The sequence below is a fragment of the Myotis daubentonii genome, chromosome 16 (genome assembly GCF_963259705.1).
Source record: "Myotis daubentonii chromosome 16, mMyoDau2.1, whole genome shotgun sequence".
NCBI lineage: Eukaryota > Metazoa > Chordata > Mammalia > Chiroptera > Vespertilionidae > Myotis > Myotis daubentonii.
The window spans coordinates 43,088,618-43,109,546 of record NC_081855.1 but is presented as its reverse complement, the minus strand read 5'-3'; the positions used below and the strand labels follow the sequence as shown (position 1 = coordinate 43,109,546).

The 20,929-nt window shown below is 58.9% G+C and overlaps 1 protein-coding gene across 2 annotated transcripts; it reads left to right on the top strand.

The window, feature by feature from the left end:
• Positions 1-3,407: 3,407 nt before the first annotated feature.
• On the top strand, positions 3,408-20,578 carry SLC4A1 (solute carrier family 4 member 1 (Diego blood group)). Of its 2 annotated transcripts, XM_059670374.1 has the most exons (20): positions 3,408-3,562; positions 7,959-8,041; positions 8,164-8,254; positions 9,215-9,279; positions 10,046-10,226; positions 10,323-10,458; positions 10,885-11,008; positions 11,106-11,190; positions 11,340-11,524; positions 12,051-12,261; positions 12,505-12,717; positions 12,907-13,055; positions 13,164-13,358; positions 14,441-14,614; positions 14,951-15,040; positions 15,509-15,675; positions 16,161-16,414; positions 17,495-17,664; positions 17,754-17,930; positions 18,564-20,578. In XM_059670374.1, exons 2-20 carry the CDS (start codon positions 8,027-8,029, stop codon positions 18,642-18,644), a joined length of 2,763 nt encoding a protein of 920 aa, XP_059526357.1. In that variant the 5' UTR covers positions 3,408-3,562; positions 7,959-8,026; the 3' UTR covers positions 18,645-20,578. The 2 variants fall into 2 exon arrangements, with proteins under 2 accessions (XP_059526357.1, XP_059526358.1); XM_059670375.1 differs by lacking the exons at positions 3,408-3,562; positions 7,959-8,041; positions 8,164-8,254 and adding an exon at positions 8,863-8,897.
• The last annotated feature ends 351 nt before the right edge of the window (positions 20,579-20,929 follow it).

Sequence of the window (20,929 nt, the reverse complement as noted above, 5' to 3'; positions counted from 1 at the left end):
ATTCTGTTTCTTTGTTAGGCCTCACCCCATAACAAAGAAACAGAATTTCCGGAGGATGAGGCCCAGAAATCAGGATTTTAAAAAGATTCCCAGGTGATTCTAATGTGCAGCCAAGGTTGAGAACCACTGCTCTAGGGGGTCCAAGTGAAGCCAGCTGTCACAGGCCCACACTGCTCCACCTGACACCTCATGGCCAAGCCCATTGCAAGGGACAGCTCACCTAATCGCCATGAAATCCTCTCTCCCACCTGGAGTCTCAGGCTCTTCAGGCCAAGAGAGAGAAAGCAGCCGCCCCTTCTAAGGCCCACTGCCAAGTCTCCACTTGGCACTGAAGGCTTCCTGCACCCCAGGATGATCCAAGATGAGAGCCTCCTCCCCTCAGGAGAACTCACTCCCTATTGGCTCCTGCCCACCGTGCCTCCCTGTGGGTTCTAGCCCAGGGGTGGGCAAACTTTTTGACTCGAGGGCCACAATGGGTTCTTAAACTGGACCGGAGGGCCGGAACAAAAGCATGGATGGAGTGTTTGTGTGAACTAATATAAATTCAAAGTAAACATCATTACATAAAAGGGTACGGTTTTTTGTTTTTTTTTAGTTTTATTCATTTCAAACGGGCCGGATCCGGCCTGTGGGCCGTAGTTTGCCCACGGCTGGCCTAGAATATCATCATATGTGGCTGCAACCAAATCACTGTTCAGGGTGGGTTTCTGCCAGCCCAGCCTGGGGGCACACCCTGGGCTTACCTCATCCCATTTGGCCTTGGTTCCCCAACGTCTGTGAGCACAGACTTGGACCAACATACCCATGGACCTCGAGGAGGGTCCCGTAGGCTCCTCGCTTAGTGCTTCAGGCAATGGCAGCATAGGGTGGCAAGAGGGACTCTCAGGGGAGGGGATGACAGAAGAGCGTGAGGCCCTGGGGGGCCGATGAGGATACACTCTCAGGATCGGTCCCCGCTGAATTCCCTGACATGTCAGGCTTTCTGACCGTCTCCATCCTCCCCAGGGACATGGCTAAGGGGGGGGGGGGGGGGCAAGCCTCTCTCATCTCGTTTCTCCAGCGCCCAGCCCTGTGCCAGGCACCTGGGGCCTTCAGATGAACTGAACTGACCCAACTCCAAACTGGAATAAAATGAGTGAGAGGAGCCATGGCTTCTTCCTGGAGAAGCACAAACACGCAACATGTGCTGTTGGGCAGATTGGGGGAAACATCCTCAGCCAGTCAGGGCAACAAGAACGACCCAGAGCACACGGCGTGAGCGGAAAGGACCAGATGTCAGCCTGCTCTGCTCTGCTTGCGCGTCCGGTGGGCTGCGGGCGTGGTGCCTGCAGAACAGCTGGGCAGATTCTGCTCTAATCCAGATGTTCCCATTTGTCACCCCCCCCCCCCCCCAGGGCCGGCTGCCCCTCCTTTCTGGGACCTGGAAGAGGTGCTCATTGCTGCCTCCTGCACTCAGCTCTCCCTCGGCTCCTGGGCCAGGCAGAGGGGCAGTGCGCCCGGGCCTTCTGGGCTCTGGTGGGAAGGCAGGGCTGCCACTTGGCATTCGCTGCCAAAGGCCACAGGAAGCGGCCCAGCCCCGTCTGAGCCACCAGCCGGGAGAGTGAGCACCAACCGGAGTAGGAGGAGCATCCCTCGGCCCCTTTGGGCAGGGCCGCTCTGTTCCTGGCCGGTGTGACTGCGGGGAGCACAGTGCTTCGCAGGAGGCAGAACGAAGCCCCGAGTTGCGAGCTCCAGCTCAGGCTCCACCGGCCCAGGGGCCTACCCTCCGCGCTGTGCGTCCTCACCTGTGAGAGGGAAATAATAATAAACCGCGCCTTTCTCGGAGACGCTTGAGAGCTCCGAGCTAGTACCCGTCACTTTTTTCACTGGGAAGCCACCTTGCCTCTCTGTGGTGTTAGTGTCCTCTGTGAAATGGGGGTGCTGGAAGGATTACGTGTGACCCCCAGGTGAAGCCCCCAGCACAGTGCCTGGAACGGAAGCCCCGTAAACAGGAGGGTTCCAGCTCCATCAGCCCCTGCCCATTCCTGTCCGCCAGGGCTCGGCAGTGCAGGCTGGTGGTGGAGACCCAGGAAGTGATTATAGGACTGCTGGATATGCCCACCTCATCGTCCCTGTCTCTACATCTGGGATCTAAAACAGAGAATCCCGCCCTCTGGTTTGGCTCAGTGGATAGAGTGTCAGCCCACAGACGAAAGGGTCCCGGGTTCGATTCCAGTCAAGGGCACATGCCTCAGTTGCAGGCTCCATCCCAGGCCCTGGTCGGGGCACATGCGGGAGGCAACCAATCGAAGTGTCTCTCTCACATCCAGGTCTGCCTGTCTCTCTCTGTCTCTCCTCCTCCCTTCCACTCGCTCTAAAAATCCATGAGAAAACATCCTCTGGTGAAGATTAACCAAAATAAAAATAAAATGAAGAATCCCCCAAGCTGGCCGTCAGCGAACCGGCCCTTTCACTTTGTGGATGGGGAGACTAAAGAACAGAGAGGGGCAGGCACTGGCCCGGGTTCCACAGCCCGTCAGTGGCAGAGCTGGGCTGGGCTGGCTTCCTGTCTCCACTGCCTGGAGCAGTGTCCGTCCACAAAACCCCTGGCTGTCTGCTTTTAAACCTCTCTTCTTTCTTGTCGATCTAAACTCACCTTTCTGTCTCTGCCTCTTTAGCAACCAGAGCCCAGGATTAGGAGGCCAACCCCAGTACCCCCGGGAGCAGAGACTGCCCCACTGGGGGAGTGTGGGGAGGGGCACCGCGTGGGCCGAGAATGCGGGCTGCTCTGGGCCGGGCTGCCGACAGAGGAGCCAGTGTGCCCAGACATTGGGGCTTTGTGAGCTCTGAGCTCCCGTGTGGGGCAGGTTGTTTTGTTGACCTGACATTGTTTCAGGTTGGCTGTGTGGCAGCATCTTAGCACCCAGGGGCCAGCTCTTGGAGCCAAGCGGGGTCTTGGGGAGACGGCAGCCAGGGCCCCCTCACTTGGAGGGCGCTGCCTGGGCCCTGTGAGCACTGAGCAGGTCCCCACAGCAAGGCTGCCGAGGAAGAGGACCTCCCGAGGGAGGACGCTGAGGGAGGAGAGAGGAGAAGGCGCCTGTGCATCTTGGGCCAGAGCAGAGGGGCCTGGCCAGGCCGAGGATGGAGCGAGTCCGGACAGGGGCGTCCACAGGCTGGGCCAGCCCTGCCAGGAGGCTGGGAGCTCTGAGAACCCAGCCGTCGAACCGGAGTCCACAGAGGAAGACCAGGAGAACCCCGGGGGCCAGGAGGGAGGTGTTGGGGGCTGGCGGGCCGGGTGGGGTGGGGTGGGGTGGGCCAGGCTCACAGCTGTCCAGATGTGTGTGAGAGATAACTCTGTTTACAGGGCACCCAGTGGAAGTGGGGCGGAGGGGCGAGAAGGGGCTCCTGTGGCCCATGGGCGGGCAGATTAGGAGGCGGGGGCATGAGTCAGGGGTTTGCAAGCTGCCCCTGGGGCGAAGGAGCGAGAACCTGGCGCTTGTTAGAGCGGGTGTGAGCTCAGCTGGGCGCAGAGGGCACCGGTGGCTGCAGGAGTTCCTGGAGGGACCCCAAGACTCGTGAGCAGGTGAGCAGGGCCAGGAGGGGTTAGGGTTGGTCTTGGGGTACCTAGGGTGAGGGTTTCTGCAGGTGCCCATCCTAAATCTTTGCCTAAGTGGGCACAGGTGCCCTAACCTTCAAGTGGGGTGTTGGTGGGTGGGGTGAGAACATTGCAATGTGTGTTGTTACCCCTAAGGGCACAGGCCCATTGGCACCTGCAACTGGGGTGAGCAGGGCAGCCAATGTTAGGAAAACTGGCCGGTGTTGGGAAAAAGAGGCTGGCACGTGGCAACAGGTGTGTGTGGCTGGTGTGTAATGTGTGTGTGGGTCCCGGGCGGCTTCCTACTTACCAGCCCCTCAGATCCCACAGACTCAGGTCTCGCTCCAACCCCTTCCTTCCCCCGTGTATGGGGGACCCTAGGCCACCTCGTCACCCTCTTAGGAGAAAAGTTGTCAGCTCTTCCCATTTCAGGGAGCCTACGAGGGGGGCCTGGCACCGTCCCCGCTCTAGGGAGTGTTTGGAGGGAAAGGAGGAGTCCCCTGGCACCTGAGCACCTCAAAGCCCTTAGGCTAATTCCGCGGGAACTGGGGAGTTAGAGGGGGATGAGGGCCATGAATCCAATCTTGATACCCAGTAGCAATGACAATGATGGCAAACCTTCACCTAGAGCTCCTTATGCGCCAGGCACTTTTTAAAATGCTTTATACACATGAACCTAGGGCTATACCAAGTCTATGAGGTAGGTATTATTTTTTTTCAGTTTTTAAAAAATATACCTACCATTCAACCACTGAGCCACACTGGCCGGGCTGAGGTAGATACATTACCCCATTCTACAGATGAGAAAACTGAAGCACAGAGAGGTTGAGTCACATGCCCGAGGTCACACAAGTCACACAGTTAGCAAATGGCGGGGCTGGGATTTGAACCCGGGCAGTCTGACTGCAGAGTCCATGCTCTTAATCACGATCACTAAACCAGCTAATAGCTGTTTTCTCTCCTGGGGGCAACTCAGTCTAATGGTTCAAGATGTAGCTAGAGTCAGGTCGGCAGGGTTTAATCCTGTCTATGATGCCCACCTACCAGGGGACCGAAGCAGGCAAAGCTCTCTGACCTCAGCTTTCTCATCTGTAAAACTTTACCCACTTCACAGAGCGGTTTGGGATTGTAAGCAATAAGGCGGTGCAGCTTGGTGCAATGCTGGGGCGATTACGCAAAGGTGGTGCTACGCCAGCAGGGAGCCCTCCCTGACATCTGGTCACCGCCTGCCCCCCTAAGCCTCTTCCAGCTGTGTGTGCCCCACCTCCTGGCTCCAGATGCCCCACTCACCTTATCTGGCCTCACCCGGGCGGGCTGGCCGGCCAGGTGTTTGGTACGCTTCCAGATGCAGGGCAGTGATCAGCGGCCAGCTTCTTATCAGTGTCAGACAGAGCAAGGCCTGCAGCTGGAAGGTGGCTGGGCCTGGTGGTGGCAGCAATCTGGCTGATGGGTGCACCCTCGAAGGCCCTGCGGAGCACCTCTTCTCCCTCTTCTCGCTCACCCCGGGGGGAAGGCCCCCTATTATATAGCAGAATGACCAAGACCTAGAGCAGTGGTTCTCAACCTTCCTAATGCCGCGACCCTTTAATACAGTTCCTCATGTTGTGGTGACCCCCAACCATAAAATTATTTTCACTGCTACTTCATAACTGTAATTTTGCTACTGTTATGAATCGTCATGTAACTATCTGATATGCAGGATGTATTTCCATTGTTACAAATTGAACATAATTAAAGCATAGTGATTAATCACAAAAACAATATGTAATTATAGATGTGTTTTCCGATGGTCTTAGGCGACCCCTGTGAAAAGGTCATTCGACAGGTTGAGAACCGCTGCCCAAAGGGGTCGCGACCCACAGGTTGAGAACCCCTGCCCAAGGGGTCGCGACCCATAGGTTGAGAACCCCTGTCCAAGGCGGGTTGAGAACCCCTGCCTTGAGAACTGCTGGCCTAGAGAGAAGCTGGGAGCTGCCCAAGGCCGTGCGGCCGGCCAGTGGCAGAGGCAGCCTGAGTTTCTGGATTCTCTGGTCCTGGAGGGCCCCTCTGTCCACTCCACCTCTCAGATGGGAAACAGGCAGAGCTCCAGGGCCGTGGGTGGGATTTTTAACACCTTGAGAATTCTAGGGATCTGAGGCCGAGGCAGATGCAAGGCCAGAGAAGGAATAAGAAAGAGAATTGTCCTCACTGGCTTGGCTCAGTGGATAGAGCGTCGGCCTGCGGCCTGAAGAGTCGCAGGTTCGATTCCGGTCAAGGGCATGTACCTTGGTTGCGGGCACATCCCCAGTAGGTGTTGTGCAGGAGGCAGCTGATCGATGTTTCTAACTCTCTATCCCTGTCCCTTCCTCTCTGTAAAAATCAATAAAATATATTTAAAAAAGAAAAAGAAAGAGAATAACGATGAGACAAGAGGCAGGTAGAGAAACGTGGGGAGAAGGGGACAGGGAAGGACAGGGAGAGAGAGAAAAGATATGTGATCAGGATCTTCAAGGGGCATGTCCTGTGCAGTCGGGACGGTCCCATCCCAGGCTCTGGGACACCCCCATGGCCATCCTTGCCCCCTCACCACCCCAAGCCAGGGACCCCTCCTTCCTCCCTATCTCGAAGGCCTGCAGAGCCATCCACTCCTCAGAGAGAAAGTTCTTTGTGCAGTTCCTTCTGTGTACACTCCCTGCCTTGCATGGTCCTAGCTCAGCCCTTTGCCTACCATTTCTCACACCTGGGCCATCCCTCTCCACCTCTCAGTTTTTCAAATCCTCCCGGTGCTTCTAACCTGTGGGTCGCGACCCCTTTGGCGGTCAAACGACCCTTTCACAGGGGTCGCCTAAGACCATCCTGCATATCAGATATTTACATGACGATTCATAACAGTAGCAACATTACAGTTATGAAGTAGCAACGAAAATAATTTTATGGTTGGGGGTCACAACATGAGGAACTGTATTGAAAGGGCCAGAAGTTGAGAACCACTGTTCTAGGCCCAGCACCAGTGTCTCCTCCCCCAGAGACATTCCACCCCAACCCCACCAACTGATCCTGCCGTACAGACCCTTGGCACCCAGCACATTCCGCTCATAGCTTGTTTGTCTGAGGGACATGTTATCTCCTGAACCACTGCGCCGGTCACGTATCCTGGCTGGTCTCCCCCGTCAGGGCGGGAGCCTCCTGAGAGTAGGGAGGTGTGTTGTTCATCTCGGCATCCGCTGATGAGCACCCTGCAGGCGCAGAGTGGGCACATTTGCCAGCCTGGCCCGATCTCTCTCCACAATGCCCTGTGCTGCAGTGGGTGAGGGGGCAAAGGAAGTCTCTCCATACCCAGCCTGGGGCCACCCTAGGGAACCTCCGTCACCCCCCCACCCCCCACCCCCCACCCCCACTTGGACTTGTCCTCACGTTCCTGGGGTGGGCATGCCTTCCTCTGCCAGAGACACAGCCGGGAAATGGAGGCGCAGGACTCAGTGGCCTCCCGGCTGGGTCCTAGTCATACTAATTCCCCCGTCCCAGAGCCCATGCCTGCAAGCCGGACACATTCTTACATTCGTTCTACATGCATTTATGAATGATTACTGTGAGTAACCGTTCTGCTAGGAGGGGGGGATTCAGTGGGGACTGAGACATGCAGAGTCTTTGCCCTCCTGTGCCTTCCCTTCTAGAGGGATCCTCAGACAATATGTGCACAGATGAATCCAGAAACCAGAAAATGACACATGTAGTTCGTGCACGTTAGGGTGGTCAGGGAAGGAATCTGAAGCGGTGACATTTGAGCTGAGCTGTGAGAAGGGCTGGGGGGGGGGGGGGAGGCCTCCAGGATGTGGGCAGCTGCACATTTAAAGGCCCTGGGGCAGATAAGGGCTTGGTAAGGAGGCCCAGGGGATATGCGGGAAGAGATAAAAAGAGGCCGAGTCTGGATGAGGTGGGAGAGAGAAGCAGGGCCACCTCCTCCAGGACCTGCGGGCCACTCCCAAGGATGCTGCAGCCCCATGCCCAGCGCAAACATGGGTAAGAGCGTTGCTGTGGAGCCTCTCGGAGGAGCTAAGTCGGGGAGAGGTCATGCCGCCCTGGGGTTGGCTGCGTCTCAGGGGTGGGCAAGAAAATGAGCCAGCTGAGGACTGGTGAATGGAGACAGGAGTCAGATTCGCGGATGACCCATCCTCCCCAACACCCTTCCCAGCCAGGCTTCCCCTCCCTGCACGGCCCCCCCTCTCCTGGCCCCGCACACTGGCCCTCACATCTGTAAATCCAGCTCCTTCCTCCAAGCCTCCACCCCCTTTTCCCTCTGACCCCACTGTCTCCCCACACTGCCCACTCAAATGCAGCCGCTCTGGGGCAGGACAAGGAGACCACAGGGTCCCCATGTCTCACTCGGCCTTGCCTCTCCCTGCAGGGACCCGCAGTGCGGGTTATGCTGGGGGCTACGATCCCTGCGGATAATCGGACCATCGGGACAGCGCCATGGGGGATTTTCAGGTGAGTCTTTCTCGGCATCCGCAGGCTCCTACCTGGGGCCTCTGGGGTCCTGGCCCTGCGTTCCCCCCTTCATGGGGCCTCAGGAAGCCCCTCACACCCAGTCCTCATGGCACTTCCCACAGGAGGACTACGAAGAGGGGCTGGAAGAGATCCTAGAGCAGGAGGAGTATGAAGATCCAGGCGCCCCCGTACCCCAGGTGGAGGAGCCAGAAGGTAAGCCCAGCTCCCTCTCTCTGCTGGGGTGAGCTGCTGACCCCAGGCAGGGACATTTGAGGGACTTGTCCTCCCTTCTTCTCTGAACTCCCCCACTCCCCCCCCCCCGTCCCAGCCCCAGGGCCAGTTCTCCCACAATCCTACTGATTGAAGGATAAACAGAGTTTTGTTTGAAATGATCACAGGAGGGGACTGGGGGGGGGGGCAGGACCAGTCACCCGTCACCATCGCCGTGTCCCTTAGATGTGTGAGAGGGCAGCCAGGCCTGTCTGGCACCATGGCAGGAGCCCACTTGCCACCCATGCCCATCCAACACTGGCTTCTCGGCCAGGCGCTGGCCCTGCTCTGAAAACATTGTTCCTTTTGGGGGTCCAGGGGCCCTGAAAAATGGGGGGCCTTGGGGACCCCCAAGGCAGAGGGACAACAGGAACCCTTCCTTGGTCGCCCAAGGTCTTAGTGGGGGGCCCAGGCACGTGCTTATTTACTGTCAACAGGACTTAAGTGCAGGCAATTAGCATTGATGATAAGAGGCGCCCCTGGGAATGGCGGGCTGGGGTGGGGGGCCGAGGGGGCAATATAAAGGTGCCCAGAGCTCCGCTTGGAAGCGGGGAGAAGCTATGGACTGGCAGGATTCCTGAGGCAGGTGAGAAGGAAGGGAATTGGACCCAGAAGGTGGCATAAGGGCGAGGAGACCCTAAGAGAATCCTGAACATCGCCGTTCAGGTGTCTCCAATCGCCTTGGAGATGACCCTCCTGCCCCTCACTGAGGATGAGTCCCAGGGGCCTCCACGGTGCTCCCATGGGGGGTGGCAGAGCCAGGCGGGGCCAAGAGCCAGGCATGGGGAGCCCAGAGGTGGGTGGGGGCACCCGCGGGACAGCATCCTGCCCTGGTGCCTGGGGCTGATGGCGGGTGGCGCAGGATCGCCTGGTGGTAGCACTAACCAGCCTCCGGGTTTTCAGCTCTCTTCACCGAGCCAACAGCCACAGACTACCAGCAAACCACATCCCAACCGGGCACCCACGAGGTAAGGACCCAGCCTCCCCCAGCCCTTTTTCCTGTACTGCCCTGGGGCCCACCATCATATCAGGGGAAGGGAGGAGCGGAGGGACAGGCACAGCTCCAAACAGGCCACGGACAGGCTGGGGGGACGGGTCCTGGGAAATTGGTGGAAGGAAAGAGGACAGCCCCCGGCCCCCGTCGCCCCTGCGGCCCTGGCTGCGCCGTCAGGTGCTCCCTGGGGAAGCACAGAAGTAAGTAACGCTCTCCTCTGCCAGGCCCCCTGCCTCCCTGTTGGTCCCAGGCTGTCTAGCCGGCCAATAAGTTTGTTCTGTCCTCAGCTAGGCCCTCAAGAGTGGCCACCTGGCCCCAAAGACACCCAAGAACAAGCCAAGCAACACACCCACTCCACCATCTTTGAGGCAGGAGATGACCCAGGACTCCCCCTCCTTTCCCTTCTAAGTGGCCACTCTAGCACCCCTTTTGGTCCCGAGGTTCTCCAAATGCCTCTGAAATGGAGTCCGGGGCCGGTTAGGGAGCTGAGGAATAGAGCCAGCGTGTGGGCCGTACCTACAGGACCCTCAAGCATCTCCCCACACTTCCCGTCTCACTCACTCCAGCGGGAGTTCCCCACTGACTCCCCTCTGAGCTCAGGATCTGCCCCCAAACGCCTCAGGGCTCTGGGCCTCCTGGAGCATCTCTCGGAGCCTGCTGATGTCCGCCTGCCCTGGGCTGCCATCTCCCCACGCCCCGCCGGGAGCCTGGTGGGCTAATTCAGGTCTGTGGGGCCGCAGGTCTACGTGGAGCTGCACGAACTCGTGATGGACGAGAAGAACCAGGAGCTGCAATGGATGGAGGCAGCGCGCTGGGTGCGGCTGGAGGAGAACCTGGGGGAGGACGGGGCCTGGGGCCGCCCGCACCTGTCCTACCTCACCTTCTGGAGCCTCCTGGAGCTGCAGAGAGCCTTCACCAAGGGTGAGCCCAGACGGCCCTCCGTGACCCCTGCATGCGAGGTTTGGTGGGGAGGAGAGACGCGGTTCAGCTGTCCAGCTCACCCTCCATTCCCTGCAGGGACTGTCCTCCTGAATCTGCCGGAGACCTCCCTGGCTGGGGTGGCCAACCAGCTGCTGGACCAGTTTATCTACGAGGAGCAGATCCGGCCTCAGGACCGAGACGAGCTGCTCCGGGTCCTGCTACTCAAACACAGGTGCCCCTGCCTGCCCACACCTGGACTCCACTCCCCAGCGCTGCCTCCCCAGTCCATCTGCCCCGGGCTCTCCCTGGGAATCCAAAGCCCCACCCCACCCCCACTTTTCTTCCAGGATGGCTTCTGCCTCTGACAGCTCTTGACAGGGGGCCATGTCTCCATGCTCAGATTTGGGGACCACTGGTCCCCAGGAGGGCAGACTCTCAAGGCCCTTCCCTCCATCCATTCTTCTGGCTCCACCTAGTCGTTCCAGAAAGAGGCCACCCGACACCCTTCAGAAGGGGCCGGTTCTCCTGCCCCAGGGTCTCTCTGGTCTGGCCACTGGGAGTCCCAGTTGATCCCTCCCATCACCAGTGCTCTGCGGAGAGCCCAACCAAGCCCAACCAGAGCAGCTTACTCAGCCCATGTCCCCTTTGTGTCCTGCAGCCATGCTGGAGACCTAGAGGACCTGGGGGGTGTGAAGCCCACAGTCGTGACACGTTCCGGGGAGCCCTCACAGCCTCTGCTCCCCCAACACCCCTCGCTGGAGATTCAGCTATTCTGTGAACAGGTGAGGCTGTACCAGGGGTGCCTGGGAATAGCGAGAAATGGGAGTAGCGAGGGGAGGAGGGGGCCGGATGCTCTCCTTACCACCTTCCTTCCAACAGAGAGAGGGGGGCACAGCAGGCCACTCACCATCGGGAATTTTGGAAAAGATCCCCCCGGATTCGGAGGCCACCCTGGTGCTAGTGGGTAAGCAGTGGTGCTCCTCCCTACTCAACCCTCCACACCCCTGCTTCCACCTTCTGTGCTGGCCCAGCCTGCCTCTCCCTAAGCCTGGACCCCAGCTGTGCCCCCTCAGCTTGGCCAGGCCACCTCATGCCCCCCACCCCCTCCCACAGGGCGCGCCTCCTTCCTGGAGCGGCCGGTGCTGGGCTTTGTGCGGCTGCAGGAGGCCGTGGAGCTGGTGGACGCGGTGCAGCTGCGCGTGCCCGTGCGCTTCCTCCTTGTGTTGCTGGGACCCGAGGCCTCTCACATCGACTACACCCAGCTCGGCCGGGCTGCTGCCATCCTCATGTCCGAGAGAGTAAGGAGGGGCGGGCGAGGGCTGGGGGAGCTGGGCAGCTGGGTGGCGGTTGAGGCCCATTCTCCACTGGACTGGCCGGGGTCACATTAGCGTCACTAGTCTGGCCCCTTCAGTCTAATCCAGCTGTTGCTGGCGTGTCTGGCCAGAGTAACCTGGCCCGGCCCTGCCGGATTGGCCTGGCATGCCCTGATCTGGCCCACTCTGGCCTGGTTCTCCCTGGTCAAGTCTGGCCTGGAATGGCCTCGTCTGCTCTGGCTTCATCTGGTTTGCTTAGTTCTCTCTCCTTTCTTCATTTAGGAGCAGGTCTGCGTCCCCCCAACCCTTTCACAGTGTGTGTGTGTGTGTGTGTGTGTGTGTGTGTGTGTGTGTGTTGGGGGGTGTCAGTGGGGGCTGGTAAAGGAGGTGGGCAAGGAAAGCAGTTCCTAGCAAGAAGGAGCTGGGAGAGAGGGTTCTGTCCTCGGGGGCCCTGGCTGTGGACTCCTGGGCCCTTTCACCCAGCGGCCCTGACCCGCTCTCTGGCCCCCAGGTGTTCCGCATGGATGCGTACCTGGCCCAGAGCCGGCAAGAGCTGGTGCACTCCCTGGAGGGCTTCCTGGACTGCAGCCTGGTGCTGCCTCCCATGGACGCCCCCTCAGAGCAGGCCCTGCTCAGTCTGGTCCCTGTGCAGAAGGAGCTACTGAGAAGACGCTACCTGCCCAGCCCTGCCAAGCCAGACCCCAAATTCTACAAAGGCCTAGGTACCTCCCTGCCCAGCCCAAGGCTTTCTGGGCCCCACAGACCCTCAGAGACCCCAGCACAGCCCTGTGAGCCCCTGCCTCCCCTTTGCCCATCAAACACCCGGGTGTCCCTTCTCCCTATTCTCTTGCCACCCAGCCAACTTTGGCTACCCCATTCCCATCAGACAATACCCCTCCCCCCTCCCCTGTCCCCACACCTCCCCCTGCTGCCCCCTATGACCACGGTCCTATTCTTTATTACAGATTTAAATGGGGGTCCAGGGGTCCCTGGTGGCCCGGATGACCCTCTGCAACGAACAGGCATGCTCTTCGGGGGCCTGGTGCGTGACATAAAGCGCCGCTACCCTCGCTACTTGAGTGACATCACGGATGCACTCAGCCCCCAGGTCCTGGCTGCCGTCATCTTCATCTACTTTGCCGCCCTGTCACCCGCCGTCACCTTTGGCGGCCTCCTGGGTCAGTTCCTCTGCATGCCCTCCCCTCCCCTCCCCCCCAACCCTTTCTTCTGATCCCCTGGCCACTGTGGGCCCTGGCTCCTGCCCCGGTCTGACACTCGGGACCCTGCATCAGCCTGCCCACGAACTGCTCCACTGGCCCCTGGAAATGGTCTCCCGCCCTTGACCCCGCTGTACCTTCTGCCCACAGGAGAGAAGACCCAGAACCAGATGGGGGTGTCGGAGCTGCTCATCTCCACGGCGGCGCAGGGCGTCCTCTTCGCGCTGCTGGCGGCTCAGCCCTTGCTTGTGGTTGGCTTCTCAGGGCCCCTGCTCGTGTTCGAGGAAGCTTTCTTCTCGGTAGCCCTGTCCTGGTCCCCGTGACCCTGTGCCCGCCCCTGGCGCCCTGCCCGGTGCAGGGTGCTGGGCCTGCTCGTCTGACCCCAGTTCCCTCTGACCGCCCCGCAGTTCTGCAACAGTAACGGCCTGGAGTACCTCGTGGGTCGTGTGTGGATCGGCATGTGGCTCATCCTGCTGGTGGTGCTGGTGGTGGCCTTCGAGGGCAGCTTCCTGGTCCGCTTCATCTCCCGCTACACCCAGGAGATCTTCTCCTTCCTCATCTCCCTCATCTTCATCTACGAGACGTTCTTCAAACTGGTCAAGGTGGGAGTGTGAGCGAGCATGGGGGTGTGCGCGTGTGAGACTGAGCATAGACGAGGCGGCCGCAGGCCACTGCACGCATGTCTGTATGGCACTTGTGTGGCCGTGTGTTCATGGTGTGTGACTATGACCACATCCATGTTGACACCTGCTGCTGGTATTCTTGCCATGGCTGTGGCAAGGAGAGGGCACCTCTCTGTGCACATGTTTATAACCACACAGATGACTAATGGGTGAGCATGTGTGTGAGCCTGAAATGGGAAAGTGCATGCGTGGCGGGGACAGTGAGGGTGGAGGGGTGTTGAGGCTCTGATGTTCCCCCTCCCTCTCCTGCACTTGCCCTCAAGAACCGTAGGTCCTGTGGACGGAGCACCCTGACCCCTCAGCTCTGTCACCTCAAACTATGCCTGCCTCTGTGTCTGCGTTTTAAAAAAATCTATTTTTATTGATATCACAGAGGAAGGGAGAGGGAGAGAGAGAGAGAAACACCATGATGAAAGAGAATCATTGATCAGCTGCCTCCTGCATGCCCCCCACTGAGGATCGAGCCCACCTGGGCATGTGCCCTTGACCAGAATCGAACCCAGGACCCTTCAGTCCGCAGGCCTGAAGCCAGACCAGCGAGGGCTGTGTCTATCCACTGAGCCAAACCAGCTAGGGCTGTGTCTGCATTTTATAGGAAGGGTGGACACCATATGTGTGTCCCTGATTCTGTAGGTTGGTGGGTCTTTCCAAGTCTTTAAAGCCCTGCACTCTAGTCTCCTCATGTCTCCCAGGCCCATTGTGGTCACACACACACAACACACACACACACACACACACACACACACACACACACACACACACACACGTATGGCCTTCTTGGCCTACCTCACGCAAGCCTAGCCTGGTCCTCACTCCTGAAAACCAAGCTGTAGAATTTCATTGCCCCTCTGTTACCATATCAGCTGAGGAAGAAGATAGGTGGACGGATGGTGGATGGCTAGATGGGTGATGGACAGAGGATAGATGGATGGATGGATGGATGGATGGATGGATGGATGGATGGATGGGAGGGAACAGGATGCCTTGGTTTTCTGCTGCAGATCTTCCAGAGCCACCCACTGCAGAAGCATTACAAACACAATGTGACGATAGACTCTAAGCTTCAGGACCCCCTGCCCAACACGGCCCTCCTCTCCCTTGTGCTCATGGCCGGCACCTTCTTCTTAGCCATGACGCTGCGCAAGTTCAAGAACAGCTCCTACTTCCCTGGCAAGGTCAGCATCCGTCTCCACCTGCCTGTGCCTGCCCTGCCCTATCCCAGTCCAAAGCACCCTCCTAGCTTCCCTGGCGTCATTGGCCCCCCTTCTTACCTTAGGTTCTCATGCCCAATTCCAAGACTCCCTTGCCCCCCCCTCCTCAAGGTCCCACCCTTCAGGGAAGCCCACCCCCTCTCTCAGCATGCCCAGGCTGAGAACCCAGTGGGGAGGCAGGGACAGGGCGTGGAAGTGGGGAGAGAACTGGGAAGAGCAGGGCCCCCTGGGTGATGATGGGGCAGAAGGAGGCCACGTGGGAGGTAGGCACTAACCGCTTGTTCTCCCGCCTGCCCTCAGCTGCGACGGGTCATCGGGGACTTCGGGGTTCCCATCTCCATCCTGATCATGGTCATGGTGAATTCTCTCATCCAGGATACCTACACCCAGGTGATCCTCTCCTCTACCCTCCTGTCCTTTCCCCAGCTTGCTCTCTCCCAGAATGGCTGTCCCCAACCTGGAGTCAGCTAGAACTACACCTCCCCCAGCCCTGGCTCCCCTGGCAACCCCACGGTCCTCCCACAGCCTTACAGAGCCCCTCCGGCTGAAGCCAGCGCCTGGGTCAGGTTCCCTTTACTCTTTAACCCGGGGCAGCAGGAAAGAATCTGCTTTGGAGCCAGGCAGGCCTGCCACCAAATAGTTGTGTGATGTAAGGCAAGCTACACAACCGCTCTGACCGTTTCCTTATCTGTAAAGTTTGGGGTGAGATGTACGTACAAGTCTTCCATACATGTAGGGCCTGGGTACACAGCAGATGCGCAATAAAAGTGAGCTCCCACGTGTCCAGGACCCCATCTCCCCGTCTCCACCTCTCCCCATCCCCTGCCCCAGAGTTCTCAACGGCATCCCCTCCCGCAGAAACTCAAAGTGCCGAAGGGCCTCCAAGTCTCCAACTCCTCGGCCCGGGGCTGGATCATCCACCCGCTGGGCTTGTATTCCCGTTTCCCCATCTGGATGATGTTCGCCTCGGCTCTGCCCGCACTGCTGGTCTTCATCCTCATCTTCCTGGAGTCCCAGATCACCACGTAAGAGCCGGGTGGGGCTGGGCCTGGGAGGGTTCGAGGCAGAGAAAGGGGCAGGTTCCAGGCGGGCCAGATACCCCGGGCTGATGCTGGTGAGACTCAGTGGGAGGTGTGGCCCTCCCGGCTCACAGGGATAGGGCGGGGCGGGGCCAGGTTGTGTGGGACCCAGCAGTGCATAAGCTAGGGAGCCCTTTGTAAGGGAAGGAACACAAAACGAGAACCACAAAATAAGGTGCCGGGTCTCGGAAAGGACCCGCGCCAGTGATGCTCGCTGGAGGTTACGCTTCATTAGCTTCGGAGCAAACCTGCCCGCGGAGAGTCTGGATTCTCACGGTGGGGTGGGAGGGAGGGGGGCAAAGAACTCCAAGGGAGATGGGCACAGAAGGGTCAACTGAGGCGCAGAGAAACTCAAGTGTGGGGAAGGAAGGAGGGGCCGAGGGGGGTGCGGGAGGGAGAGCCCTGCTTATCCCTCACCTCCCACCCCCCAGGCTGATCATCAGCAAACCAGAGCGCAAGTTGGTCAAGGGCTCCGGCTTCCACCTGGACCTGCTGCTGGTCATGGGCATGGGCGGGTTGGCCACTCTCTTCGGGATGCCCTGGCTCAGCGCCACCACCGTGCGTTCCGTCACCCATGCCAACGCCCTCACCGTCATGGGCAAGGCCAGTGCTCCCGGGGCTGCAGCCCAGATCCAGGAGGTCAAGGAGCAGCGGATCAGCGGGCTCCTGGTCTCTGTGCTTGTGGGTGAGTGAGGGCTGGCCGCACTCTCTACCACCCTCTGGCCCTGCCCCTGAGGATCCAGCCCCCTCCAGCCCTCCCGACACACCTGCTGCCCACATCTCGCCAGGGTTAGTCACATGACGGAAATGACCAAGGCGCTGAGGTGGGCATCTGAGCAGGGGAGGAAGGAGGGCCTCCAGTACTAAAGCCTTCTCTAGACAGAAGCTCACTAACTGCGAGTCCCAGCCCTGCCCTGTGGGCCTCAGTTTCCCTTTTTGCACCATTAGAGGGTTTCTTAGGTGCCCCCTGAGGTCTCTCTAGCTGAGCTGCTCTATGACTGACACAAAGGGGAGTGCTCCAGGGCATAATCTCCAGGCTGGGGGTGGGGGGGGGAGGAGAAGACAGAGGGTCACGGGGGTTGATCTGAGCCTGGAGTCGCTGTGAGTCGGGCTGGACTTGGTGTGGGCCTCACTGTGATCGCTGATGGAGCGGCCAGGGAAGTTTCCTAAGGGAGGTGAGGTGGGTTCGCTAGAGGAGGGTTAGGATTTGGGTACGTGGAAGGTGATGGAGGCATTCTGGGCTGGGGTGAGGAAAAAGCTGGGCTTCTCTGACTCTGTGACCTCCCTGGTTAAAGGGGTAGGTTTTGAAGTCAGGCAGGCCAGAGCTTGACTCCCTCCCTGCTCTGCCGGTTACTAGCTGTGTGGCCTCGGGCAAGTTGCTTCACCTCTCTGAGTCTGTTTCCTCATCTCTAAAAGGCGGGTAAAACCTATTAAAAGGATCCGCAGAGCCCTGGCCTACGTGGCTCAGTGGCTAGAGCATCATCCCAATGCCCAAAGGGTCATGGGTTCAATCCCGGTCTGGGCATGTACAGGAGGCAACAGATGGATGTTCCTCTCTCACATTCATCTCTCTCCCTCCCTCCCTCTCTCGTCTCCCCGCCCCCTCCCTTCCTCTCTAGAACCAATGAAAAAAACATATCCGCCGGTGAGAATAAAAAAAAAAACCCACAGAAAGGACTCTACATGGCACCGGTGGTTTCATTCCCCGCCCTGGTGCCGGTCCTCCAGGGCCCGCGAGGCTGACAGTCTGTGGTTCTCCCTGCAGGCCTGTCCATCCTCATGGGGCCCATCCTGTCTCACATCCCCATGGCTGTGCTGTTCGGCATCTTCCTCTACATGGGGGTCACCTCCCTCAGCGGCATCCAGCTCTTTGACCGCATCTTGCTGCTCTTCAAGCCGCCCAAGTACCACCCGGATGTGCCCTACGTCAAGCGGGTACAGGGCCCTCGGCTGCCCAGCCCAGGGCGGGGTGGGAGTGCTTGGTGCCGGGCAGGGCAGGCGATCACCCCAGCCTCTGCCCGCAGGTAAAGACCTGGCGCATGCACCTGTTCACCGGCATCCAGATCCTCTGCCTGGCAGGGCTGTGGGCAGTGAAATCCTTCCCGACCACCTCGCTGGCCCTGCCCTTCGTCCTTATCCTCACGGTGCCCCTGCGGCGGCTCCTGCTGCCACTCATCTTCAGGAACCTGGAGCTCCAGTGTGTGAGTGGGCGCGGAGGGAGGCTGAGAGAGAGCAGGAGCTGGAGGGCAGGACCCCGGCGCAGGGAGGGCTCGTGAGAGAGCGGTGGGTCTCAGAATGAAGGAAGGCAGAGGGGGTGCGGAGAAGGTCTGGATCTGGGGCCTGCATTCAAATCCTGGCACTGCCACATCCCGGTGGCCTCACCTTTCTGTGCTGTGGGTTTGCTTGCCTGTAAAAGGAGGAGTAACGAAGGGAGGGGAGAGGGTTAAGAGGCACACAGGACGTGACCCACGTGAGCAGTCCTGACCATTGAGCCGCTGGTCCTGCGGTCTTCCAAATCCTTTTGGAAGAATCTGCTCCTCCAGTAGAATTTTTCTAAGATGTGACACAGGCCCCCGGGGGGCGGGGGGGGCTGCCCTGGGGAGGGAGCCCCCTGCCTGCCCTCTAGAGGTCGAGTTCCTGCAAAGGGCATTAGGTGCCCAGGGGCTCCCCACCCTTTGGGAATATCTCATGTGGACCAACCCTGGGGGCAGGACTCGACCAAGGTTCAAAGAGAGCAGGCCCTCTCCTAACTCCTGGGGTGCCTCTTAGCGCTGGGGGAGGGCTCATCTGGCCCTGGGCCACTCACCCCCTCTCCTTCCTACCCCGCCCTCCAGCTGGACGCTGACGATGCCAAGCCAAGCCTTGATGAGGAGGAAGGTCGGGATGAATATGACGAGGTGGCCATGCCTGTGTGAGAGGAGGGCCCAGCCCCAGACTTCTCCCCCACTCCACTGCTCCACTGTCTCCGGAAAAGCAGGAGTTCAAGGACACCTCATGGACTCCCAGGTCCCTCCTGGGGCAGCAGCTGAGGCCCCGAGGCTGTGGGTGGGGGAAGGAAGGGGTGTCTAGAAAACCTTCCACGATGTCTAGACTGACTTTTTTTTTTTTTTTTTTGGCTGGAAATGGCCAGTGGAGCCCTCATTAGGGCATCCCTGTGCAGCCCCTCCTGCTGCCCCGCTCCGCATGGGGATACCCTGCTGGGAGACTTAGGTCTGAGCGTGGACTTAGATCTGCACAGACTGGGCCAATAGTGAGGGAGGGAGTGGGGAGGGTGGGTTCAAGTTTCAGCTTGCCATGTGACCTTGGGCAAGTCCTTAACCTCTCCAGCCTCTGCTTTTTCTTCTGTAAAATGGGTACATTGATCATAATACCCACATTACAGGATGGTTACTGAGGACCAAAGATAAATGTGAACAAAGGGCTTTGTAAACTCTGAAAGGACTATTATGCTGTAGCCCAGCGGTCGCCAACCTTTCGGACCTCATGCACCCCCAGTGGTCCGCAGGCCACGGTTGGCGACCGCAGCTGTAGCCATTCTTCAAGCCTGCCCAAGGTCACACAGCTCCCGAACCCTGCGGCTGGGATTTAGACCAGGTCTCCGGATTCTGAGGCCAGAGCTCCGTGCTCTACTTCAGTCCTCCGCCTTCCCGTGCTTAGCGATGCCCTGTGATGCCTCCCTTCCCATTCTCTACTCCAACCCCGGACCTGGGGACCCTTTTCTCTGGAGCAGAGGGCGGTGTCCTGGTGAGGGCAAGGTGGGTACGGAGACCATCAGGGCTGGGACTCAGGACTCCTAACTGCTTGTTCCCTTCCCCCCATGCTCTCATTCACTCATTCATTCATTCATTCATTCATTCCACAAGCATTTACTGAGCCCCTGGGCCCTGTGGACACAGAACTGACAGAGCCAAGGACCCTGCCGTGGGGTGGGGAGTGATGGGTAACTCACAGTCTGTTCTAGATTTGGGGGGGGGGGGAGGGAGGGCATGGGGAGGGGGAGGGAAGTTTGTAATTTATTGGTTGTGTATTTTCTCAGAGCTATCACTGTACTTTGGCCTCACACATGCCCAGACCCCCATTAGAGACCCACTGCCCCCAACCCCACCCAAGCTGAATCTTGGGGAGAACCCAGGTGTGACCAGTTGAAGCAGGAGGCAGTGGGTTCTGCAGAATATGGGCGAATCTATTTTTTTAAAAAACAAAAATATAAAAAGAGTTGAAAGAGCTAGAAATGGTAAGAGATGGTTGAAACTGAGAATCATGGTGTGACAGAAAAGAAAGGGGGCTTTGGACTCCTGGTGGAAGGCCCTTGGTACATCCCTGAAGGCTGACAGCAGCCTCCCACCACTTCACTTTTTTTTCCTTTTTTTTTAAAAAAAATATGTCTTTATTGGTTTCAGAGAGGAAGGAAGACAGAGAGAGAGAAACATTAAAGATGAGAGTATCATTGATAAGTTGCCTCCTGTACGCCCCCTACTGGGGATCGAGCCCACAACCCAGGCCTGTGCCCTTGGCCAAAATCGAACCTGGGGCCCTTCAGTCCGCAGGCTGACGCTCTATCCACTGAGCCGAACCGGCCGGAGCCCAACACTTCACTTTCTGTAAAATGGGAAGGACAATGGTATCAGTCTCCAGGCTTGTTCTAAGGATTGAGGGAGGCAGTGCACGTACAGGCCTCCGAGGAAGAGCTCAATAAATGTTCGCTGCTGGTTTTGCTCTTCTGGTTGAGATGTCCCTGCCCCCCCTTCCCTCTGCTCCTCGAACACCGGAAAGAAAGCCACCGTTCCGCTCGTGCCCTTCCCCTCGATGCCTGGGAATAGGTTTTGCCAATAAATGTCCCTGTGGTGGAGTGACTGCCTTGCTGGAATGCCCCTCCCAGAGCCAGGGGTCCCAGGGGTCTTGGCTGGGCCAGGAGGGCATGGTGTGTGCGGTGTGGAGCTGGTGCAGGGCTGCAGCCCGGGTGCAAGGAGAGCCAGGCTGGGGCAGGGCGAGGCTGGTGGCCCCCCAAGCGCTAGGGGCTGAGAGGGCCAGCACACGGTGAGGGGCAGAGAGCAAGGGAAGCAAGTTTACACACAGGACATCCTTCCTCTCCAGGAGAAGCAAGAGCCATGGGGTGGGGAGGGGGCTGTAAAGGGGCCTGGCCTTGCCTCTAGGACCGTGGACCCCACATCCCTTTGAAACAGCCAGTCCCTTCGCCTGG

Bases quoted from the DNA above. Each gene is read 5' to 3' on its own strand.
- SLC4A1 (XM_059670374.1), top strand. The intron at 10,227-10,322 runs GTGAGCCCAGAC...CATTCCCTGCAG, and splicing joins GCAGAGAGCCTTCACCAAGG to GGACTGTCCTCCTGAATCTG. The intron at 15,676-16,160 runs GTAAGAGCCGGG...CCCACCCCCCAG, and splicing joins CTGGAGTCCCAGATCACCAC to GCTGATCATCAGCAAACCAG.